Source organism: Schistocerca piceifrons, chromosome X, assembly GCF_021461385.2.
Source record: "Schistocerca piceifrons isolate TAMUIC-IGC-003096 chromosome X, iqSchPice1.1, whole genome shotgun sequence".
Classification (NCBI taxonomy): Eukaryota; Metazoa; Arthropoda; class Insecta; order Orthoptera; family Acrididae; genus Schistocerca; species Schistocerca piceifrons.
This window is the reverse complement of record NC_060149.1, coordinates 126805476-126829968: the sequence shown is the minus strand read 5'-3', so window position 1 is coordinate 126829968 and position 24493 is coordinate 126805476. Positions and strand designations below refer to the sequence as shown.

Below are 24493 nucleotides of genomic sequence, written 5' to 3'. Positions count from 1 at the left end.
GCACTGAGCAATAACTAACAGACATACAACAACGTAACTTCCGGCAGTTACACATTAAACACAGGCGTGTGCAGTGATGCCAACCGCATTTTGCTCAAACACACCACTGGCGTGAAATTACAAATGTTGTGGAATTTTTTGAACATATCTCATATAAGTGGTGTCTAAAAGAATAAACATCATTTTGCTCCTGCAGCCATTATGAATGCAGACAGAAACGAATTAATGACATTTAGCTGCTAAAGGGCATTGATTTACATCAATGGGGAAAGTTGAAACTTTGTGCTGGACCAGGATTTGAACCCAGGTCTCCTAGTTGCTAGACAGATGCTTTGACCACTAAGCCATCCAGATACAGTGGTCTTCACAACTGCACGGACTATCCTGGCATGCCCCCCATTCTCAACTTGCTTCCCATTCTGAACTTACAAGTTTGAGTATGGTCAGCATCTGCACTGAAGGGGACACTGGCTAGCCTTGCCTTAATTATATATGTGATGTCTGATAGTGGGCACTGATTTATTTACATTTCTCTCTCTCTCTCTCTCTCTCTCTCTCTCTCTCTCTGTGTGTGTGTGTGTGTGTGTGTGTGTGTGTGTGTGTGTGTGTGTGTGTGTGTGTGTGTGTGTGTACGTAAGCTCTTACTTCCAGAAAGCTCACCATCAAATGAAATAGGGGGTAATGTGGGGAACAAGCCAGTGCTAGTGGGGTGAGTAAAGTATTGGTCTTCCTCAGTTGGTCAGCCAAGATCAGTCAAACAGAATGCCTGATGTATCCCATGAGCCACTAACAAAGAGACTGCACCTTATATGAAATTCATTGTCTAAATATTGTTTCAAAACTTGGTCAGATTACATAAGACAAAGAAAAGGTTAAATATTGTAAATCTCAACATGGCTCACTAATTAATTACTTCTGAAATCCATGTTGTGTGCAATTCTAAAAGGCAAGGAATATTAATGCTAGAAAGTTCTCCTTTTGGAACTAGATGCAGTTTATTGCATAAACACATGGTAGATTTTACTTTTTGAATTATTCCACTTTTTTCACAACATTATATATATGTAATATTTAAGTTACAGCGTTCTAATTCTGGAATTAAGTTCAATTTATCGTACAAACATTTGGTAGATGTTACCATGAAGATACATCTACTTCTTGAATTCTTAGGGAAAAACCAATTTTCATACCTAAATCTTGTAGAAAGAGTTACATTAACTAATCTTTGCTATTAAGCTACAAAGCTAATATGACAGCATTACATTCATTATATGTAATAATGAAGCTGTACCAAGTCTTAAGACAACATTGACCATTTTAAAAGGTACAGATTTAGAACACAGATGTCCAGATGCTTCCAGCTACCATTGGTTCCATTTGGGAAATTCTGGAGTTCAAAATTTAAGAGTTACTGGGCTAAGGATTTTATAGAACATCTATAAAGTGCAGAAATACTTATATAAAAATTGAGATCACTGTTAGTCTTCAACTAACAATCATATAAATAATTTTGTTAACCAAAATGGGTGCTGATTGGGCATTGTTGCAAACACTAGAAGCAGTTTTGGAGCAAGCTTCCCCTTTGCCATCTGCACCAAGAATGTATAAGTAATGAGGTGTCTGCACCTGGGAGGTTATCCGATCATTGTCGGTCATATGGGAATGTGCTATGCTCCATTGTGAATCTGTTCATGTCCGCTTATGCCTTGGATGGTGTTCATAATGGCTGACATTATTGTGTTTCAGATGAATGATATATCATGTGTAACTGGTGAAACTTTGTAAAAGTGAGCTTGCTTTGATTATGAGTTTATATTGAAAACCTGTGTTTCGCTCTCCATGTTCTGTTTTGTGTGGCGGCTGCTATGTTATAGAAAACCACATGGCAAGTGTCCGAGATAATTCTCCACTTTTAAGGAGAGCAACTAACTTTTTGGAAATGGAAACAAACAGCAGAAATCATCTCTGAACTGTTTCAAGAGCTGAGAATGATGGGACAAGCTGTAAAGGTTTTCATACTTATTCTCAGGTGTGTGAACATCGATGTGGCTGTCTGGACAAATAGTTTTAAGGCCCTTGTGAAAGGCTGTGGTATCTAAAAATCACAGAAGACTACCAAACATTTCAACTTACAAAATTAGAGTACAGGCAACATAATTATTATCCACCATCCCACACACTGCCAGAAAGTTTTAAAGTCATAACGTGGCAACAATTCAAAATAAAGGTGCAGCTTTTAGCAATAACATGATGAAATAGGGAAACAATAAGGTGGTCAACAACACAGAAATAAGATGATGCAAGACCAAATTTAAAACATTCTTTGTACTGAAGTCTAAGGAGTATGAACGCAACAGAAATAAATGTTATTAGTCAAAGTAATTACAAGGCACCAGCCAGCATAGATGTGGAGTGCAGGTGATTTTTAACAATCATTTCATGATATGTTTGTTCTACCCAAATACACAATTATCACTTGGTCCGGAGACAGGCATAGTTGAGGCTGCCTTTCACCTTCATAATGTACGACAGGTGTGGTAAGTACTTACTGGAGACAACATCCAAAAAACATCATGAAAAGATCTGGTGACAGGGCTGAACAAATGCTAGATAAGAGAGAACAAAATCTATGATGATGATGATGATGATGATGATGATGATGATAATGATGACAATGATGATGATCCTCCTAATGACTGATAAACAATAATTTAACATCTGACTATATGGCAAAATTTGGTATTTAATCTTCTTTACACAATTTCAAAGTTTCTTGAAAACTGTTATCCTTCAACTTGCTTCAACTTTTATGATAATGGAACAAGATTTACATTAGGTTTCTTCAGAGGGTCCACAGAGCTAATCATGTCCTTCTATATGTAGAATACCAGTTTGGAACGGTGGGAGGCAGGCCAGACTGCAAAGCTTTTTATACAAATGCCAAACTGACTACATTTTCAAATCAAATTCTGATTTTGCAACAACTACACTGAAAACATAGACCACAAAATCAGCTCTCCTTTATTTTAAGGATTAGGGTGTAGGTGTACATCTGGAAAACCATTTCTCACATACACTGATGGGCCAAAACATTATGGTCACCACCCACTGTGATGTTGAATGCCTCCTGGTGGTGTTGCGGGAAGGTGACACAGTGAGGAAAGAATGTAAGCAGAAAAGAGACAAGTGAGCAGTCAGCATAGCAAAGAAACGGGCTGCAAATGCAGAAATCCACTGATATGAGTGCTTTTAACAAAGGAGACATTGTTGTGGTGCTGCGGCTGGAAACAAGAATCTCTGAAATGGTGAAACTGGTCAGCTGTTTGCATACTACTGTCTTCAGCACCTATGGGAAGTGGTTAAAGGAAGGTGGAATAACATGTAGGCCATGTGGTACTGGACATCCATGCCTCATCACAAAATGTAGATGTCAGAGGATCACCCACTGTGTAATCCAGGATAGGCAGTGATCTGTGGCAGATCTGACTACTACAAAGCCGGTGCAGCCACAAGTCTTTTGGAGCACACTGTTCAGAGGCCACTGTTGAACATGGAGCTCTGCATTACATGACCCCTATGTGTTCCTGCATTGGCCCAACGATATCGCCAGTTATGATTGCAGTGGGCATGGAATCACTGTGTTTTCACCATGGATCAATGGAAACATGTTGGCTGTTGAATGAACCACATTTCTTTTTACAACAGGTCAATGGTTGGGTCCTTATATACCATCATCCAGGTGAATGGCTGCTTGAAACGTGTTCCACACCACAGATGCAGGCCGGCAAGAGCAGAATTATGCTATGAGGTACACTGAGTAGGGCTTCTATGGGACTACGGTAATAATCAAAAACACCATGACAGCAGTGAAATATGTGAAGATTATTACAGACCACCTGCATCCCTTCACTGTTGAAGTCTTCTCTGATGGTGATGACATATTCCAGCAGGATAACTCTCCACGCACAAGACCAGAATCATGCTGCAGTGGTTTGAGGAGCACTATAGTGAACTCACATTGATGTCTTAGCCATCAAATGCTCCTGATCTGTACCCACTGGAACACACATCAAGTGCCAACTGCGTGCCCACAAACCAAAGCCCAGTAATTTAGTGACCTGTGAGTACACATCTGGTGTCACACACTTCTGGAAACCTATCAACGACTTGTAGACTCCATGCCAAGCAGAATCGCTGCTGCATTGTGTTTGAAATGTGGACCAATACGCTATTAAACAAGTGGTTATAATGTTTTGGCTCATCTGTGTATAATAGTAGATGTGGCATGAAGTAACTGAAGATAGAAATACTTGTAGAATAATTTGTTTAGTGGCCATCTAACCTGTGGTTTTCATTCTATGCTAACTTACTAGATTAATGCTGGAAACTGAACATGACATATTCCAGGGAAGCAATGAAAAAATTAGAAGAATAGAATGACATGAGCAGGCTGTAAATGTATCAGTGCTACCTGAGGACATTAGAACTTTATGTACTTGTCAATCAAATATTTATTCACTATGACTTATATCCACAACAGATAACAAATCTCCATAGAAGTAATGTAATGCTAAAATATACTCACGACAATGCCATTACTGCTGGTACTGCTAACATAATCAACAACGAATCATTTGGGCTGATGCCAAGCGCTGTGAGACCTGCATATGAACCAGCTCCCAGTACACCAGCTGCTCCAGTCCCTGAGGACCATGCAGTAATCGGGTTCCTAGTAAAATAAGGAAAACATACATGGAATATTATATTAAGCTTTAATTCACACTCAAAAATTTTTGAACTTCGAATTATTCTTGTTCCTTCTATGTATCATTCATAATATTAAACTGATATAAAATAGGCATACAGCCACAGATTATTGAACACTAGACACAATGAACCACCTGAGAAGCATGTTTCTCCTCACAGCTAAAGGAATTTTGTATGTGCATCTAAGGTTTATACCAGCATCATATATAAGTACCTTTTCCATACTCAGTTACATTTTTCAGGGATTATTACAATTTCATGTAGCACACAGTTTACAGAATATCATATTATGAGAGCTTTGTTGGTTTTCAGGAGTTTATATGCTCTTATATTATTCCGCAGATGTTTCAGCATTTTATTATGAATACTTTAACATTCTCATCTGCCAAAAGCATGTCTGATTGTTTGAATGAATGTTCAATAGTATAAGAGCATATAAATTCCTAGAAACCAAATTGCTGAAACCCAGCAAAATTTTCGGAATACAAGATTCTATAAGTTGTGTGCTACATGAAAACACGATAATCTCTGGGACAAATAAGTGTGAGCAGAAAATGTATGTTGGTTAACTCAACTGAACGTATAGTTTTACTAATTAAAAATATATATTGAGGAAATGGAAACACAGGAAATAGGAAAGCACATGTATAATGAACTAAGGCTTGAACCCGAACACTTAATTTTCCTACGACGCCTATCTCACAGGTTCAGTTTTAATCTGCCATGAAGTTTTATAATGGCATAAACTCTGGTGCAGAGTGAAAAATTCATCCTAGTAACAAGCTTTAGAAAATGATTCTGCCATTCCCCTTTATACTCTTTCTGTCAAGACTGTTAATATAAAAAGATCTGCAAGAAATATTCTGGAGAGTTTGGACTGGATGGAGGTATTGGCATGTTCAAAGTATGAGATGACCCATCAGCTGTGAATGGATGGCTCAGATGGTAAGGGCTCTGCTATCCCACACTCACTACATGTGAGTCCTTCTTATCACTGGGTCCAAGTGACCTGGTTTTTCTTTTCGACCTTCCTCAACCTACTTCCAGAAGGAAGGGGGTAATTTTGTTTTTCGAGGTGGCACACCTGTCCAATAACAAAACGCAAATGCTCTTAAGCTGTTTGTAAGTCATAAACATAGATATTGTTCCAAAAATTAGGATTATGTTTATACGTGTCTATCAGCAGTTCTAAACATTTCATCTTCTCGAGGTAATTACTGGCAAATGATTGTCTCACAATTTATTAGTTTTGTCGATTGAATTCTCCTTTGGCACAGTAGGTAACATAATTTTTCAAAAATGTAATAACATGCCCAACAATGAAAATGTTTCAGGCTCAGGAATAGTTAATTCTTATGAATTTCCATTTGATGAATTAAAAAACCACCATAAAAATGACAGATTAGCTCTTGCTTTGGGGATGAAGTGACATGTCATTTCTATAGTCAACATTTTCAGTTTGCGGGTAATTTGTTTTTGGAGGTGGCACACCTGTCCAATAACAAAACACAAATGCTCTTAAGCTGTTTGTAAATCATAAACATAGATACTGTTGCTGTGACTGTGAGTTTCATATAGTTTCTGCTGTAATTGCAGCAGAATTTCTGGCTTGAAAATGTTTTTTAAAGTAAAATTCTTAAAAATGCTATGAAAATGTGTAAATAAGGTGAATAATTTTTGTTATATTTATGGTGAAATAACATTTTCCTCACAGAAATGCAATCTGTTGCCTCTCATGAAGACTGCCTATCAGCATTATTTTGATATGAAAGTAGGGGACCAGGATAAGCCTTGGGCTCCACATACACTCCTGGAAATTGAAATAAGAACACCGTGAATTCATTGTCCCAGGAAGGGGAAACTTTATTGACACATTCCTGGGGTCAGATACATCACATGATCACACTGACAGAACCACAGGCACATAGACACAGGCAACAGAGCATGCACAATGTCGGCACTAGTACAGTGTATATCCACCTTTCGCACCAATGCAGGCTGCTATTCTCCCATGGAGACGATCGTAGAGATGCTGGATGTAGTCCTGTGGAACGGCTTGCCATGCCATTTCCACCTGGCGCCTCAGTTGGACCAGCGTTCGTGCTGGACGTGCAGACCGCGTGAGACGACGCTTCATCCAGTCCCAAACATGCTCAGTTGGGGGACAGATCTGGAGATCTTGCTGGCCAGGGTAGTTGACTTACACCTTCTAGAGCACGTTGGGTGGCACGGGATACATGCGGACGTGCATTGTCCTGTTGGAACAGCAAGTTCCCTTGCCGGTCTAGGAATGGTAGAACGATGGGTTCGATGACGGTTTGGATGTACCGTGCACTATTCAGTGTCCCCTCGACGATCACCAGTGGTGTACGGCCAGTGTAGGAGATCGCTCCCCACACCATGATGCCGGGTGTTGGCCCTGTGTGCCTCGGTCGTATGCAGTCCTGATTGTGGCGCTCACCTGCACGGCGCCAAACACGCATACGACCATCATTGGCACCAAGGCAGAAGCGACTCTCATCGCTGAAGACGACACGTCTCCATTCGTCCCTCCATTCACGCCTGTCGCGACACCACTGGAGGCGGGCTGCACGATGTTGGGGCGTGAGCGGAAGACCGCCTAACGGTGTGCGGGACCGTAGCCCAGCTTCATGGAGACGGTTGCGAATGGTCCTCGCCGATACCCCAGGAGCAACAGTATACCTAACTTGCTGGGAAGTGGCGGTGCGGTCCCCTACAGCACTGCGTAGGATCCTACGGTCTTGGCGTGCATCCGTGCGTCGCTGCGGTCCGGTCCCAGGTCGACGGGCACGTGCACCTTCCGCCGACCACTGGCGACAACATCGATGTACTGTGGAGACCTCACGCCCCACGTGTTGAGCAATTCGGCGGTACGTCCACCCGGCCTCCCGCATGCCCACTATACGCCCTCGCTCAAAGTCTGTCAACTGCACATACGGTTCACGTCCACGCTGTCGCGGCATGCTACCAGTGTTAAAGACTGCGATGGAGCTCCGTATGCCACGGCAAACTGGCTGACACTGACGGCGGCGGTGCACAAATGCTGCGCAGCTAGCGCCATTCGACGGCCAACACCGCGGTTCCTGGTGTGTCCGCTGTGCCGTGCGTGTGATCATTTCTTGTACAGCCCTCTCGCAGTGTCCGGAGCAAGTATGGTGGGTCTGACACACCGGTGTCAATGTGTTCTTTTTTCCATTTCCAGGAGTGTATATGTTGCAATGCATGTTCAGTTACATGGTGAGAATGGCTCAAAAATAAGAAATGATCTTTGACTTTTGCTGTGCCTATGGTCTGGCTGGAGCCTACAGACCATACAGATGACTGCTATTTCTGCTGGACTCCACCTACAAAAAAGGAAAGAAGAACAGTTCAGAACCTAAATCTTCAATTCGCTACTCGACCCATTCCGCATTCAGATAATCTACCAGTCCCTACTCCACCTGAAAATTGTGTGCTTAAAGTAGAAAATGAAGACAGTGTGGAAGAAGAAGAATAAGAACCAAACAAGCCTTCCTCATTCCGTGATCCTGATTTTGAAGGAAAAGATGATAAATCACACAGACTGAGTCAAGCAGAATTGAGTGATCTCATTAGAGACCTTGACCAGTCAAAGGAGAAGGCAGAAATTCTTGGGTCTCAGCTACAGCACTGGAATCATCTTAAAAGTGTTGTCACAGACTCACAGAACAGAAAAAGTCATGTGGAATTGCTTCCCCTTTTTCGAGAAGAAAAACAATCTTGTTGTTTGCTGTGACATTAATGGCTTGATGAAGTGTTTGAATTTGAACCATGATCCAACTGAATGGAGGCTATTCATAGAAGCCTCCAAGTTTAGTTTGAAAGCTGTATTACTTCACAATGGCAACTGTCTTCCTTCTATTCCTGTTGGTCATACAGTTCACATGAAGGAGACATATGCAAATATGACAGCCCTCTTGGACTCAATCAAATATCATGAACACAAATGAAAAATGTGAGGTTATCTAAAACTCATTGCCATACTCTTAGGAACGCAACTGGGGTACACAAAACATTGTTGCTTCTTATGTATGTGGGACAGAAGAGATAGGAAATAACATTATATTGAAGCAGACTGGCCTGCAAGAAATCTTAACCCTAGTGAGAAAAATGTCACTGTCGAGCCTCTCATTGACACATAAGATGATGATCTTCCACCCCTGCAGATCAAGCTGGGTTTGATGAAAAATTGTGTCAAAGGCATGAATCAACAAGGATGGGCCTTTAAGCACATAAGAGAGAAATTTCCAAAATTAAGTGAGGCAAAAGTTAAGGAAGGTTTTTGTATTGCGCCAAAAATTCGAGAACTTGTAAAGGATCCTGCATTTGACCAGGTTGTGGAGGGAAAGAAAGGGAAGCTTGGGAAGCCTTCAAGGGAGGTGTTTGTCAATTTTTAGTCAACAAAAGAGATGACAGCTACACTCAGCTGATGACAGTGCGACTGCAAAACTACCATAACCGTGGATGCAACATGTCCCTTAAAATCCATTTTCTCCACTCCAACCTAGACTTTTTCCCTTCTAGTTGCGGAGCTGTCAGTGAGGAACATGAAGAAAGATTCCATCAGGACATTTCTGTTATGGAACAAAGATATCAAGGCCATTGCAATGCAGGAATGCTTGTGGATTATTGTTGGTATTTGTGTATGGATGCTCCAGAGGTTATCAGTAATCCATGTTCCTGCAAACTGCAAGTAGTCTTTGTTTGTAGTCAAGACTTATCAATCAGACCATCTTAACCACAGTCACAAAGTGGCTGATTTTTGCATGTGATAGATGGCTACAGAACATTATGAGACTTTTCTCATTTACCACTGGAACCCTAATACACACTCATAGCACAAAATAATCTTTTCCTCTTTATTTTCTTCCAAACACTATTTGGCTGATTTTAGCTTATACTGAATTGCCAACACATTTACGTTCTTTCAGCTGCTTTTATTTTCTCTTCTGTGGTTTGCTACCCACTGTTACATGGTTGTCACATGCGATAATTGATATGTAGATACTTACGTTCAATTTCACTTCACTTGCAAAATCCAAAAGTCATGTTGCATTCTTAATCTTGATAGCATATAAATATAAAAAGATGCCGAAAGATAAAAGACAAAATAAATTTAGTTACCAGTTAAATGAAGACGTATAGCCAAGTAATGTAAGTTCACCAAGGCCCGATCCAAACGAGGTAGCGATTACACCAAGAAAAGTGGCCCACTTCACACCAGAAAGAGCTACTAGCAAGAATGATGCAATAGACAATACTACTGTCAAACTCATTCGTATGCTGCAAAAAATAAAGCAGAGTATATAATCAGATATAAATCTTAAATAAGACTTTAAGAATATTATTTTTTCTAAGAAAATCAAGCAACAATAACTAACACAGTATGTGCAGTGTTCTATGCCTCATGTGTACAGCCCTATGCACAATGAGAGATGCAACTATGCACTAATAGCTGCTGTAGAATCTTGCAACATATTCTGAGCACAAACATAATGAGGTATCTCACACAGATTGCCAACAGAATGCATTATAAAACCCAACACACGTTTTTTTTCTCATGACATCTTGAATGCTGTTTCTTGACTTCCAAAAACTATCTGACTCAGTACCACATCAACACTCATTTATGAAAGTACAGTCAAATGATGTATCAAACAACGTTTGTGGCTGGATTGATAATTTTTTTGGTAGGGAGGATACAGTATGTTATCTGGGATGGAGAGTCATCGACAAATGTAGTAGGTTCGGGCATGATCTTGGGAACTTTGTTTGGACCCTTCCTGTTCATATTTTATATTAATGTCCTCATAATCAATATTAATTATAACCTCAGACATTTTGCAGATGATTCAGCTGACTACAGACTTGAACCCAGGACATTTGCCTTTCACGAGCAAGTGCTCTACTGACTGAAATACCCAAGCATGACTTACGACCAATCCTCACAGGTTTACTCACACCAGTACTTCATCTTCAACCTTCCAAACTTCACAGAAGTTCTCCTGTGAAACTTGCAAGACTAGCATTCCTGGAAGAAAGAATATTGTGGAAACATAGCTTAGCCACAACATGGGGAATGTTTCTGGAAGAAATTTTTCACGCTGCACTGGAGTGTGCACTGTTATGAAACTTCCTGACAGATTAAAACTGTACGAAACTTCTGTGAAGTTTGGAAGGTCTGAGTGAGGTACTGTTGGAATTAAATCTGTGAGCAAAGATCGTGAGTTGTGCTTGGGTAGTTCAATCAGTAGAGCACTTGCCCACAAAAGGCAAAGGTCCTGAGTTCCAGGTCTGACACACAGTTTTAATCTCCCAGGAAGTTTTATATTAGTGCACACTCCAATGCAGACTTAAAAATTCATCCTGGAAACCTGGCTATAACAATTTGTGGGGATAAGACATGAAATGATCACATAGGTCCCAGTTACAAATACAGTAACTGATAGACTTAAGGCAATCATTCAATGAAGAGGGTTGCTTAAAACACTCATGTCACACATCCTAGAATATGGGAAAATTGTGTTGGGACCTATAACAAATAGGGCTCACTGGGGATATTGAATGTACACAAAGAATGGTAGCACCAATCATCACACATTTGTTTGCCCACATGAGGGTGCCACAGAAATGCTGGGAAACCTGAACTGGTAAGCACTTGAAGACAGATGCCAGCTACCCACATCCCCCATCATGAAGACAGTCATAACAAGTTGAATTTTGGGGAGAATACATCTCATTTCATTTTGAGAAACAAAGAAAAGTAGTAGAAGCACTGGTAAGATCACATGGTTCAGCTGTACCAATCCTGGGTTATATCGGGTAACAAGGGACGAAGAGACTGGCTCTTTGTGGTTGGTTAGAGGTGCAATTGAGTGCTAGAAACACAGGATGAGATGGCCCAGGTGAACTGTTTTTGACATAAGTTTGGAGGGTAGTATTTATTTTTTATGCCCTTGGCAAGGTCTATAGAATACCAGAAAAAGGGATTGACCATTACTGGAAATATTCTGCATGCAGGCAGTTAGACTGTGACAGTGATACTGTTTGGCGTGGAATGGATGACAGTATCAAAGTCGAGATATTGTTGGTGGTCTGTGGTTTTAACATGGATGGAGGTTTCTATGTGTTAACCATAGAACACGAACAGGGATCATGATCAAAACTGTTTATACCCCATGTACAGGAATCTTTTCTAGCCCCCAAAAATAACAAGCATTTTGTTTGGTTTAAATGCACTGATAATACCTTCACCATAAATAAATAAACAATATGGAGTTACAGTCTGATACTCTGTCCTCATTCTCCCACAATGTTAACACCTTGTCTTCTATCCATTTCAATTGCCAATTTCTAGTCTTAAAAACAAATTAATCAGTCTCTTAACATCTTTCACATATTTCCACTCATTAGTATCTTATGACACAATATTCACGAAGCACTGATCACTGAACAAGAAAATTGTTTTGGAAAAATAAGCACCTCTTCAAGGAGTTGGTCATATATTGGTGTTGGTCATATATTGCAATCTAATAAGTGTAGTAAAACCCACAACTACAACACTAGATGAAAAGATAACATTATTTTCTCAAATTTCAAATTTAAAGAAATACTGTTTATTCTGAGCTACTCTACCTATTCTATACATAAATTCATAATGAAAAAACATTAGTATGTTGTAATGTAACATAAACTTATATTTATTTATATTTTCAAATTTAGTATATTCCATAGTAGCACATGTTGTATGAAAGAATAGCACGTTTATTTTTTTTTAGTTAATTTAATTGTGTTTCATTAATAGTGTGAGAAGTATTAATGACTAATCTGTTCATTTTTGTTATCAATTTTCAGCCATTGTGGTGTCTAGTAATCTGTAAGTGGCTGGTTTTGCAAATGATGTTATGGACATGGACTCAACAAACTGACCAATATAAGCAACAATACTGTTTATTTGATGCCATGGTGTGTATGGACTCTCAACTATCAGCAGTGCCTCATAGTACTGATTTTATGGTAGCTAGTCAATAAGTTAGTTAGTTAGTTAGTTAGTTAGTTATACATTCCATACATTACTTAAACAATAATTTTATTGAAATGATGTAGAAAAAATACACATGATCAGTGTTAACATATATGAACACATTATTTTTTAGTGCTACTCATGCAACTACACTTAAGAACTAGGTCTTTTTCCAGGCTACCAGCTTTTAAATAGAAATTCTTATATGGAATAGATGGAGTTGTCCAGGAGAAATGACTTTACGTTAGATTTAAAACTTGCTTTGTTACCTGTCAGACATTTTATGGTATTGCACAAATGATCCAAGGTTTTTATTGCTGCATATTAAACTACTCTCTGAGCCACTGACCGCTTTAACAATGGGTAATGAAGGTCATTTTACCTCTAGTGTTGCAGGTATGGACGTCACAGGTCATTTACAGATGTGAGGAATAGGAGTGGGCTCAAAGTCGAATTCTGTGGGATTCCCTTTCAAATTGCTCCTCAAGTCACTAAACTTGTCTACTGTTCCATCATAGTTTGGATTATTCAGCACAACTTTCTGCATTCTGTTTGTTAAGTACGATTCAAACATGAATGTATGATCTACACAATCATATTCTTTGGAAAGATCACAAAAAAATAACAACTGGTAATATTTTAATATTTAAGCCTTATAATATTTTGTAAGGGAATGTATAAATAGTATTCTCAGTCAGCCAACCCATCTGGAATTCAAACTGTGACATGCTAAGTATATTGATTCTACTTAAATGTGTGAATACTCTTCAGTACATTACTTTCTTGAATATTATAGAAAAATATGTCAGTAAGGAAATTGGATGATAATTATTTAAGTCTTTTTTGTCACCTTTCTTTTGAAGAAGTTTAACAACTGGATACTTTAAACTGTTTCACACCAGTGATGCATTACATATATTGAAACCCCATCAACACCATATGAGACACATTTTTTTATTTTTATTTATTTTGAATTTTTATAATTCTACTAATTTCAGTGAAGAATGTTGGTGCCACTTCAAGTTGGTTATAGTTTTCTGGAATGATGAATCACATTTTTAATATAGCCTCTTTCTTCTTCAACTGAAGCATTTAATCCTATTTTTGCTGATACATTTAGAAAGTGATTCCTAAAAGCATTCACATATTGTGAATTATCAGTCAAAATACTATCATTTAGTTTCACTGTTAAGGTATCTTGTACAATAACTGGCTGTTCTACCTCCTGTTTGACAATATTCCATGTGGTTTTAATCTTATAATCTACATTATTAATTTCTGTCAGGGCATACATACTTCTTGACATTTTAATGACCTTCCTTAAAATACTACAGTATTTTTGTAGTATGCAAGTAATTTCAGATCTCATCTTATTCTAGCCTTAATATAAATTTTCCTCCTTCTCTTACATGACACTTTAATTCCATTAGTTACCGAAAACTTAATTTTTCTAGTGGATTTTCTGGATAACTTTTTCAGAAAGCAACTTTCATATATTGACATAAATTTATTATGGAATAAACTGAATATGACATTGCTATTTCTTTCCATGCAGGGTATTCGGAAACTCCTGTTTCAAAATTCTGGTCCTTGTGGAGGGGAGTAACTACATAATATATTGAAAATGAACCTATTTCCGGAAATGTATCATTTCCATTCTGCAATGGTTTCAATTCAGATGTTTAACTCATACATGTCTGCTTGAGGAATTGAATTAGGAATGATGCAGTACAATTATTAGATAACAATTCAAAAGGAAACATAACAAAACATCCATTTAACACTTAAACTCATTTTTTTGTGTTAACACTTACACATGTTTACATTATTCCAAAATAAAAAGCATACTGTACAGACAAAACAGTATTGATGCATTACAATAGCAGCTTGATGTGGCAACCACCAACACCATTACAAACACTGCACCTATGAAGCATTTTCTGGTACACACTCTCCATCCCACCTGTGGTCTCTTCAATTTCTGGTGCAGCAGCTTCCTCCGTCTCTACAGGAATCTCATAAATTAAACTTTGCATACACAAGGGGCAGTCCACATAGCACACATCATCCTGTCTGCCCTACTGAAAACAAGGACAAGCAACTCTGAGACTTTTCTCTTTCCATCAGCAGAAGTGGACACGTTGTACATCTGAATTGAAACTGTTGTAGAACAGAAACGGTGCATTTCTGGACATAGGTTCCTATTCAAAATATTATGTACTCACTCCCCTCTACAAGTCCTAGAGGTTTGTAATTGGAATTTCCAAACATCCTTTATATTCCTCATACATCTACATCTACATCTACATGACTACTCTGCAATTCACATTTAAGTGCTTGGCAGAGGGTTCATCGAACCACAATCATACTATCTCTCTACCATTCCACTCCCGAACAGCGCGCAGGAAAAACGAACACCTAAACCTTTCTGTTCGAGCTCTGATTTCTCTTATTTTATTTTGATGATCATTCCTACCTATGTAGGTTGGGCTCAACAAAATATTTTCGCATTCGGAAGAGAAAGTTGGTGACTGAAATTTCAAAATAGATCTCGCCGCGATGAAAAACGTCTTTGCTTTAATGACTTCCATCCCAACTCGCGTATGATATCTGCCACACTCTCTCCCCTATTACGTGATAATACAAAACGAGCTGCCCTTTTTTGCACCATTTCGATGTCCTCCGTCAATCCCACCTGGTAAGGATCCCACACCGTGCAGCAATATTCTAACAGAGGACGAATGAGTGTAGTGTAAGCTGTCTCTTTAGTGGACTTGTTGCATCTTCTAAGTGTCCTGCCAATGAAACGCAACCTTTGGCTTGCCTTCCCCACAATATTACCTACGTGGTCTTTCCAACTGAAGTTGTTCGTAATTTTAACACCCAGGTACTTAGTTGAATTGACAGCCTTGAGAATTGTGCTATTTATCGAGTAATCGAATTCCAACGGATTTCTTTTGGAACTCATGTGGATCACCTCACACTTTTTGTTATTTAGTGTCAACTGCCACCTGCCACACCATACAGCAATCTTTTCTAAATCGCTTTGCAACTGATACTGGTCTTCGGATGACCTTACTACACGGTAAATTACAGCATCATCTGTGAACAAGCTAAGAGAACTGCTCAGATTGTCACCCAGGTCATTTATATATCAGGAACAGCAGAGGTCCCAGGATGCTTCCCTGGGGAACACCTGATATCACTTCAGTTTTACTCGATGATTTTCCGTCTATTACTACGAACTGTGACCTTCCCGACAGGAAATCACGAATCCAGTCGCACAACTGAGATGATACCCCATAGGCCCGCAGCTTGATTAGAAGTCGCTTGTGAGGAACGGTGTCAAAAGCTTTCCGGAAATCTAGAAATACGGAATCAACTTGAGATCCCCTGTCGATAGCGGCCATTACTTCGTGCAAATAAAGAGCTAGCTGTGTTACACAAGAACGATGTTTTCTGAAACCATGCTGATTACGCATCAATAGATCGTTCCCTTCAAGGTTATTCATAATGTTTGAATACAGTATATGCTCCAAAACCCTACTGCAAACCGATGTAAATGATATAGGTCAGTAGTTCGATGAATTACTCCTACTACCCTTCTTAAACACTGGTGCGACCTGAGCAATTTTCCAATCTGTAGGTACAGATCTATCGGTGAGTGAGCAGTTGTATATGATTGCTAAGTAGGGAGCTATTGTATCAGCGTAATCTGAAATGAACCTAATCGGTATACAATCTGGACCTCAAGACTTGCCTGTATCAAGCGATTTGAGTTGCTTCGCAACCCCTAAGGTATCTACTTCTAAGAAGCTCATGCTAGCAGCTGTTCGTGTTTCAAATTCTGGAATATTCCATTCGTCTTCCCTTGTGAAGTAATTTCGGGAAAACTGCGTTCAATAACTCCGCTTTAGCGGCACAGTCGTCGGTAACAGTACCATCGGCACTGCGCAGCGAACGTATTGACTGCGTCTTGCCGCTTGTGTACTTTACAGATGACCATAATTTCTTCGGATTTTCTACGAAATTTCGAGACAATGTTTCGTTGTGGAGCCTATTAAAGGCATCTCGCATTGAAGTCCGTGCCATATTTCGCGCATCTGTAAATTTTAGCCAATCTTCGGGATTTCACGTTCTTCTGAACTTCGCTTTTTCCGTTGCCTCTGCAACAGCATTTGGACCTGTTTTGTGTACCATGGGGGATCAGTTCCATCTCTTACCAATTTATGAGGTATGAATCTCTCAATTGCTGTTGCTACTATATCTTTTAATTTGAGCCACATCTCGTCTACATTTGCATAGTCAGTTCAGAAGGAATGGAGACTGTCTCTTAGGAAGGCTTCTAGTGACACTTTATCCACTTTTTTAAATGAAATTATTTTGCGTTAGTTTCTGGTGGATTTGGAAGAAACGGTATTGAGCCTAGCTACAGCCACTTTGTGATCACTATTCCCTGTATCAGTCATGATGCTCTCTATTAGCTCTGGATTGTTTGTGGCTAAGAGGTCAAGTGTGTTTTTGCAACCATTTACAATTCGCGTGGGTTCGTGGACGAACTGCTCGAAATAATTTTCGGAGAAAGCATTTAGGACAATCTCGGAAGATGTTTTCTGCCTACCACCGGTTTTGAACAAATATTTTTGCCAACATATCAAGGGAAGGTTGAAGTCCCCATCAACTATAACCATATGAGTGGGGTATTTATTTGTTACGAGACTCAAATTTTCTCTGAACTGTTCAGCAACTATATCATTGGAGTCTGGGGGACGGTAGAAGGAGCCCATTATTAACTTAGTTCGGTTGTTAAGTATAACCTCCACCCATATCAATTCGCATGGAGTATCTACTTCGACTTCACTACAAGATAAACCACTATTGACAGACACAAACACTCCACCACCAATTCTGCCTAATCTATCTTTCCTGAACACCGTCTGAGACTTCGTAAAAATTTCTGCAGAACTTATTTCAGGCTTTAGCCAGCTTTCTGTACCTATAACGATTTCAGCTTCTGTGCTTTCTATTAGTGCTTGAAGCTCAGGCACTTTCCCAGCACAACTACAACAATTTACAGCTACAATTCTGACTGTTCCTTGATCCAAGCACGTCCTGTATTTGCCATGCACCGTTTGAGATTGCAGCCCACCCCCTACTTTCCCGAGGCCTTCTAACCTAAAAAACTGCCCAGTCCACGCCACACAGCCTGCTCTACCCATGTAGCCGCCAGCTGAGTGTAGTGAACTCCTAATCAATTCAGCGGAACCCGAAATCCCACCACCCTATGGCGCAAGTCAAGGAATCTGCAGACAACACGGTCCCCAAGCCGTCTGAGCCTCTGATTCAGACCCTCCACCCGGCTCTGCACCAAAGGTCCACAGTCGGTTCTGTCAACAATGCTGCAGATGGTGAGCTCTGCCTTCATCTCGTAAGCAAGACCGGCAGCCTTCACCAAATCAGATAGCCGCTGGAATCCAGAGAGGATTTCCTCAGATCCAAAGCGACACCACCTCTTTTAACTTACTCTTAAAACATTGTATCCTGTTCTCATTAACAAGCCTCACTGCTTTGTATGAACCTGCCTCAGGGCTGTAAGGTGCTATAGTGCCTATTTTCACTAAATGTGCATAAAGATCAGATAGTACATTAACAACTGGGTACATATTAATTGTTTCAACTTGAGCAGTCTATAAAAATGTTATCAATCCATGTCTTACTATCTTGCTGCACACACAAGTTGGAAAATTATCTACTAAAACTAGACTGTAACACACTAATAATGATTACAGTTCTTTTTTTTTCCTGTCGGTATCTTTTAAGAAATCTACCTTGAAATCTCCACAAACTACTAACTGTTTCTTCTTGTCTGACAGGTAGCTCAATAATGCATCTAGATAAATAGTTGAAAGTTTCCTAGACAGGATCTGTAGACTGTGGCAATTACCAGATAAGTATTTTGCAGCTACAACTCACAAGCACATGCTTTTTGGTTCTGATCTACACAAAAACTATTTGTTTCAATACTTTTGACTTTATGTCCAAATTTACTTAAGTTGCAACTCTTCCTTTTGCCATGTTAACTCTACAAGAAAATGATGCTAGTCTATAATCCCTGATATTTAGCTTCATCATCCCTGTGGTTAAATAGTGTTCCGGGAGGCACGGACCATTTATCACTTCGGAATTTTTCACATCTTCTAGACAAATAAGAAGCTCATGTATCTTGTTTTTCAACTGCCAAATGTTCTACTTAAACAAATTAATTTTATTTTTCTGGAAACTATTAAACATATTATGATTCTGTTCTGCACTAATTTCTTTCAATATTCTGCCTGTAAGCTGACTCTAGCTTAAAAAATATTTCTCTCTGACTCCAGTAATCACAGGCATTTTGCCTTGTGGGCCTGTGCCCCATCCCTTAAACTTTCTGTTTAAACGACTAACAGCTGTGTAAGACCTGAGTTTCTCCTGGCATATAAAACTTTCAAATAACTTCCGGGAATTCAGCCAGGTAACACTTTCAGCGACCGCCGATATTTCGGCGGGAGAACACACACACACACACACACACACACACACTCTTTCTCTCTCTCTCTCTCTCTCTCTCTCTCTCTCTCTCTCTCTCTCTGAACACTAGTGCCACCAAAGATGACCAAAGTCAGAGCTATCGATAGTGAGACTATGAATTCGCAGGTGAGGCAGCATTGACTCTGTTCCTCTGTTTTTTGACAAGGGAGAGAGCCGGATTCCAAACAGAGTTTAAACAGAAACCTCCATCCCTGTTAACGAGGTTGCTCGCTAATTTAATCTCAACTGCCTCCCTAATGACACTGTCCCAATAGCTGGACGTGCATGCCAATATCTCGGTGTTATTATATAACATGGGGTGACCAGTATCCAAGCAATGTTCGGCAATAGCAGATCTATTTGGCTGCTGTAATCGTGTGTGCCGTTTATGCTCAGTGCATCTGTCCTCCACGGTCCTCATGGTTTGACCAATATATGCCATGCCGCAGCAGTGATCGCAAATTTATTTATGGAAGACTTCGACGAACATGCATTGGAGTCGGCGCCTTTAAAACCCACCTGTTTCTTTAGATACGTTGATGATATCTTCGTTGTTTGGCCTCACGGTAGGGAGAATTTGAATGTCTTTCTAGAACATCTAAACTCGATCCACCCGAACATTCGTTTTACGATGGAGGTGGAAGAGGATGGTTGCCTTCCCTTTCTCGACGTGTTGGTTTGGAGGAAGGATGATGGATCATTGGGACATGCAGCCTACAGGAAACGTATTCACGCTGACTTGTACTTACAAGCTAATAGTTGTCACCATTCGGCTCAGCGTGAAGAGGTACTTCGTACCCTGGTACACAGGACACATGTAGTTTCTGACGCTGAGACTTTGCCAGCTGAGCTATCCCATCTTGAAGTTACATTTCGTCAAAATGGTTATAGTGATAGACAGATTGAACGTGTGTTGTGCTATCGCCAACTGTACATCGGGTGATTGATGATAATTCTGAGTCAACACCTAAGTCTACTGCCTTTTTGCCTTACGTAGGAAACACGTCCAATAAGATCGGTCGTATTTTACGGAAATACGATGTGAAATGTGTTTTCCGACCTCCATCTAAAATTAGAGCACTTTTGAGTTCCGTTAAGGATGATCTTGGACTGCGTAAGGCGGGTGTATATCGTATTCCTTGTAGCTGCGGCATGGCATATATTGGTCAAACCATCAGGACCGTGGAGGACAGATGTACTGAGCATAAACGGCACACACGATTACAGCAGCCAAATAGATCTGCTATTGCTGAACATTGCTTGGATACTGGTCACCCCATGTTATATAATAACACCGAGATATTGGCATGCACGTCCAGCTATTGGGACAGTGTCATTAGGGAGGCAGTTGAGATTAAATTAGCGAGCAACCTCGTTAACAGGGATGGAGGTTTCTGTTTAAACTCTGTTTGGAATCCGGCTCTCTCCCTTGTCAAAAAACAGAGGAACAGAGTCAATGCTGCCTCACCTGCGAATTCATAGTCTCACTATGGATAGCTCTGACTTTGGTCATCTTTGGTGGCACTAGTGTTCAGTGTGTGTGTGTGTGTGTGTGTGTGTGTGTGTGTGTGTGTGTGTGTGTGTGTGTGTGTGTGTGTGTGTGTGTGTGTGTCTTATCTTTCCTGCTTCTGTCGGAGAACCGAGGTATTAAATTTGCATGTACGCCACCTGTCTGTTGCAGTTTGCCTTGAAAATGGTGGGGTGTTCTCCCGCCAAAATATCGGCGGTCGCTGAAAGTGTTTCCTGGCTGAATTCCCGGAAGTTATTTGAAAGACTAACAGCCATGTTGTCCAGTGCAGGTCACAGTGCTGTTAAACGTCCACAAACCCCACACGGGTGTGTGCTGGTGCTGCTCTTATTTCCTCCATGTCACATTTAATACTATACTCTCAACTGGTAGCTAGACAGTTCCTTGCTCCTCCTACTATACGTATCTGATCCTCTCCATCAAAATCTCTGCACAAGGCCCCTATGTTCTCTGTCACGGCTAAGCTTGGCACTAGGTTTCAAAAGTCTGTTATCCTACACCCGTTCTGCAACTGCTGCCTAGCAGCAAGACTCTTTTCTTGATTTGATAATACCAGTCTGATACTTGCATTAATCGCTCATATCACCATTAACTTTGTGTATCACTAATTTCATTCTCTCCCTGTGATTAATGTGTGTTGTATTTCTTTCACCCAGAAGAGCAATTTCCAGTTATTTCATGTTACCGTGACAAGTGTACATCTACTGTATATAGCTTCTGTACACACTCTCTCTCTCTCTCTCTCTCTCTCTCTCTCTCTTTCCCCCCCCCCCCCTCCCCCTCTGTAGCTGCAGCTGCTAATGCCCAGTTTGAATCCTAGTGGTGGAAGAAATTTTCATTGCTAGCATTTGACTGGCAAGAGGAGTAGAAATGGTGAAACAAACTTAGCACCAATACCCTGAGTTTAGTTCCACATCTCTCAACAATAGCTCACTGAGTGATGGCACGCAACGCTGTGGATGGTGATACAACTGTCAAATGGGAGTACTAATCTTGGCAGTCTACCTAGGCTATGTGCTAGCACCAGTTTCGTCCTCTCCCTTCCTTCATCCATAAGCCCACAAACAACACTACACTGTACAAGTACTCATCACTGTCATCCAAACAACACAAACACATACTAAGCCTTAATAAATCAGAGGAGTACAACAGCAAACCACCTCCAATAGAACCATGACTAGAATGGCAATGCACGACTGTGATCTGCCCCCAACACTAGTTTCCTAAGTATGGAACCTACTTGAGCTTTCACACTCTTCATGAGATTTTAAGAACTCTCCAGTACCATAAATGTGAGGTGACTATGTTCAGTAAAAGAAACAATTTCTGAAATATTCCTTTTTTCAAAGATGTGTTAATATTATTGCAGTTTGCTGAACATAAATAGTAATCATATAAAATGGGTGTGGAGCACATTAAACTGGACATTTCAGCACCTCAATGCAAAAAACAAATTTCTGTAGGTTCAAATGGCTCTGAGCACTATGGGACTTAACATCTGAGGTCATCAGTCCCCTAGAACTTAAAACTACTTAAACCTAACCAACCTAAGGACATCACACACAGATCCATGGCTGAGGCAGGATTCGAACCTGTGACCGTAGCGGTCGTGCAGTTCCAGACTGAAGTGCCTAGAACCGCTCGGCCACAATGGCTGGCATTTCTGTAGGCAACTGGTAGTATCATGATCTCTACTTCAATAAAAATTAAAGGTATTTTACTCTTTTCACATGTATTTTATCACTGTGGATATAGTCTTAATAGAAATTGCCCAATAGCAGGACAAATATCCAGTGCCCTGTCAGGAAGGCAAACTAGCAATTCGAGGATCAACACTGGTGAGACTCTAATGGAGCTGATTTACTGAGTGGTGGTTGTTCACAAGCAGTGTAATGCATGGCCATAATGTTTGTTGGGCAGGAGGGAACATGAGTGAAAGAGAACTGATTTTAGTCAAAAATCTAAAAACAAGCCACAAAATGTGATGTAATGATGAAACGATAGATAATTTATTTGCATGGGAGTGATGCAATTTCAGCTCAGGTGTGGCAAAACACTGAAGAACTACTGTAAGTATGGCACTGATGGCTTTCACAACCATGAAGAGGACAATCTCCAAACATCTAATTTTATTTGAACCATTAGACAATAAATCAATGATGTTTCAGGCTAAAATGAAATACAGATAATGTTGTGTAGATCCATATCAAGCTGAGTAATTTTTGTCATAGTCTCTATAATTTTATTTACTCAGAAAGGTGGTATTGGTGTAAATTTCTTGCTAAATTCAGAAAGAGATTCAAATGAGTGCAAAAACTGGCTGGTGACTCTCAATATAAGTAAATGTATAATTTACTGCACATAAAAATAGTTTCTAGGGGCTTGTAGTATTTGACTACATCATCATTAATAAGTCATCTGAGACAGTTATGATAACCAATTATTTCATGATTCATGATGAAATAGCTATATAAAGAAATATGAAATAGCTGTCAACCTGAGATTTGCTGAAAACTGCTTAGTAACAATTATTCACCTGCAAGGAAGCCACTTACAAAATTACTGTCCAACCACTTCTTGCTGTTTCTCTCAGATTCTTGTAACAGATCATGATGATGATGATGATGATGATGATGATGATGATATTTGGTTTGTGGGGCACTCAACTGCGCAGTCATTAGCGCCTGTACAAAGTCCCAATTTTTACACAATCCAATCTAGCCACTGTCATAAGTGGTGGTGGTGGTGGTGGTGATTATGACGATGATGATGATGAGGACAACACAAACACCCAGTCCCCAGGCAGAGAAAATCCCCAGCTGTCTTGTAACAGAAAATAACAACAAAACCTCATGTAAAAGTTGCACAATTTGTCATAGGTCTGTTAGCTTGACAGAGAATGTTACATACATGCTCAACATATTCTAGTCACACATGAAGAAGGAAAGGCTTTATTCAAATGAATAGGATTGCTTTAAGATTTTACAAGCACCACACTTTTTCATACAAGTTAAGTGGTGTGTGTGTGTGTGTGTGTGTGTGTGTGTGTGTGTGTGTGTGTTTGGTGGGGAGGGGGCAGGGTGGGGGGAAGACAGTGAGTAACTTGTGTGAATCTATACTGAATTCATATATACTTTCCACATACTGGGCCTCATGGTGTCACAATGATACGACATTTGATATTTACAGCCCTGTCAATTTGTTTACAATGTTCGTATACCATGGAATTGTACTTAGTCTGAAAAATTGTGGGTCCAATGTGACATCACATGGTCTGTGCCTCATTGCAATTTATCAGGCTTGCAACAAATTTCAAAGCCCATGCCATCTGGATAATTCCCACTAACATAGGTTTACAGCTGGGTTCTCTCCCTGTAACATACCCTTCATTCCCATAACATCCTTAGCCTCAACCTTTTTTTGTCCCTGTCTTCCATCTGCCTCAACTCCCTATCTCACACATGCCTATTATCTCCCCTGCCCCCAAATTTGAAAGACTATATTGACTGATTATAAAGTGCTTAACTTGTGATAACTGTTCCAAATGAGATTTAACATAAGAATTAGAA

General features: G+C 40.0%; 1 protein-coding gene across 16 annotated transcripts in view; it reads right to left on the bottom strand.

Moving 5' to 3' along the window:
• Nucleotides 1-24493, bottom strand: part of LOC124722630 (battenin) — a 237289-nt gene that overhangs the window by 27096 nt on the left and 185700 nt on the right. For all 16 annotated transcript variants that reach the window (XM_047247764.1, XM_047247768.1, XM_047247771.1 and 13 more), the window contains 2 exons: nt 9931-10089; nt 4586-4729 (listed from right to left, as the gene is read on the bottom strand). In XM_047247764.1, coding sequence (XP_047103720.1) covers nt 4586-4729; nt 9931-10089 — 303 coding nt within the window. The remainder of the gene's footprint in view (nt 1-4585; nt 4730-9930; nt 10090-24493) is intronic.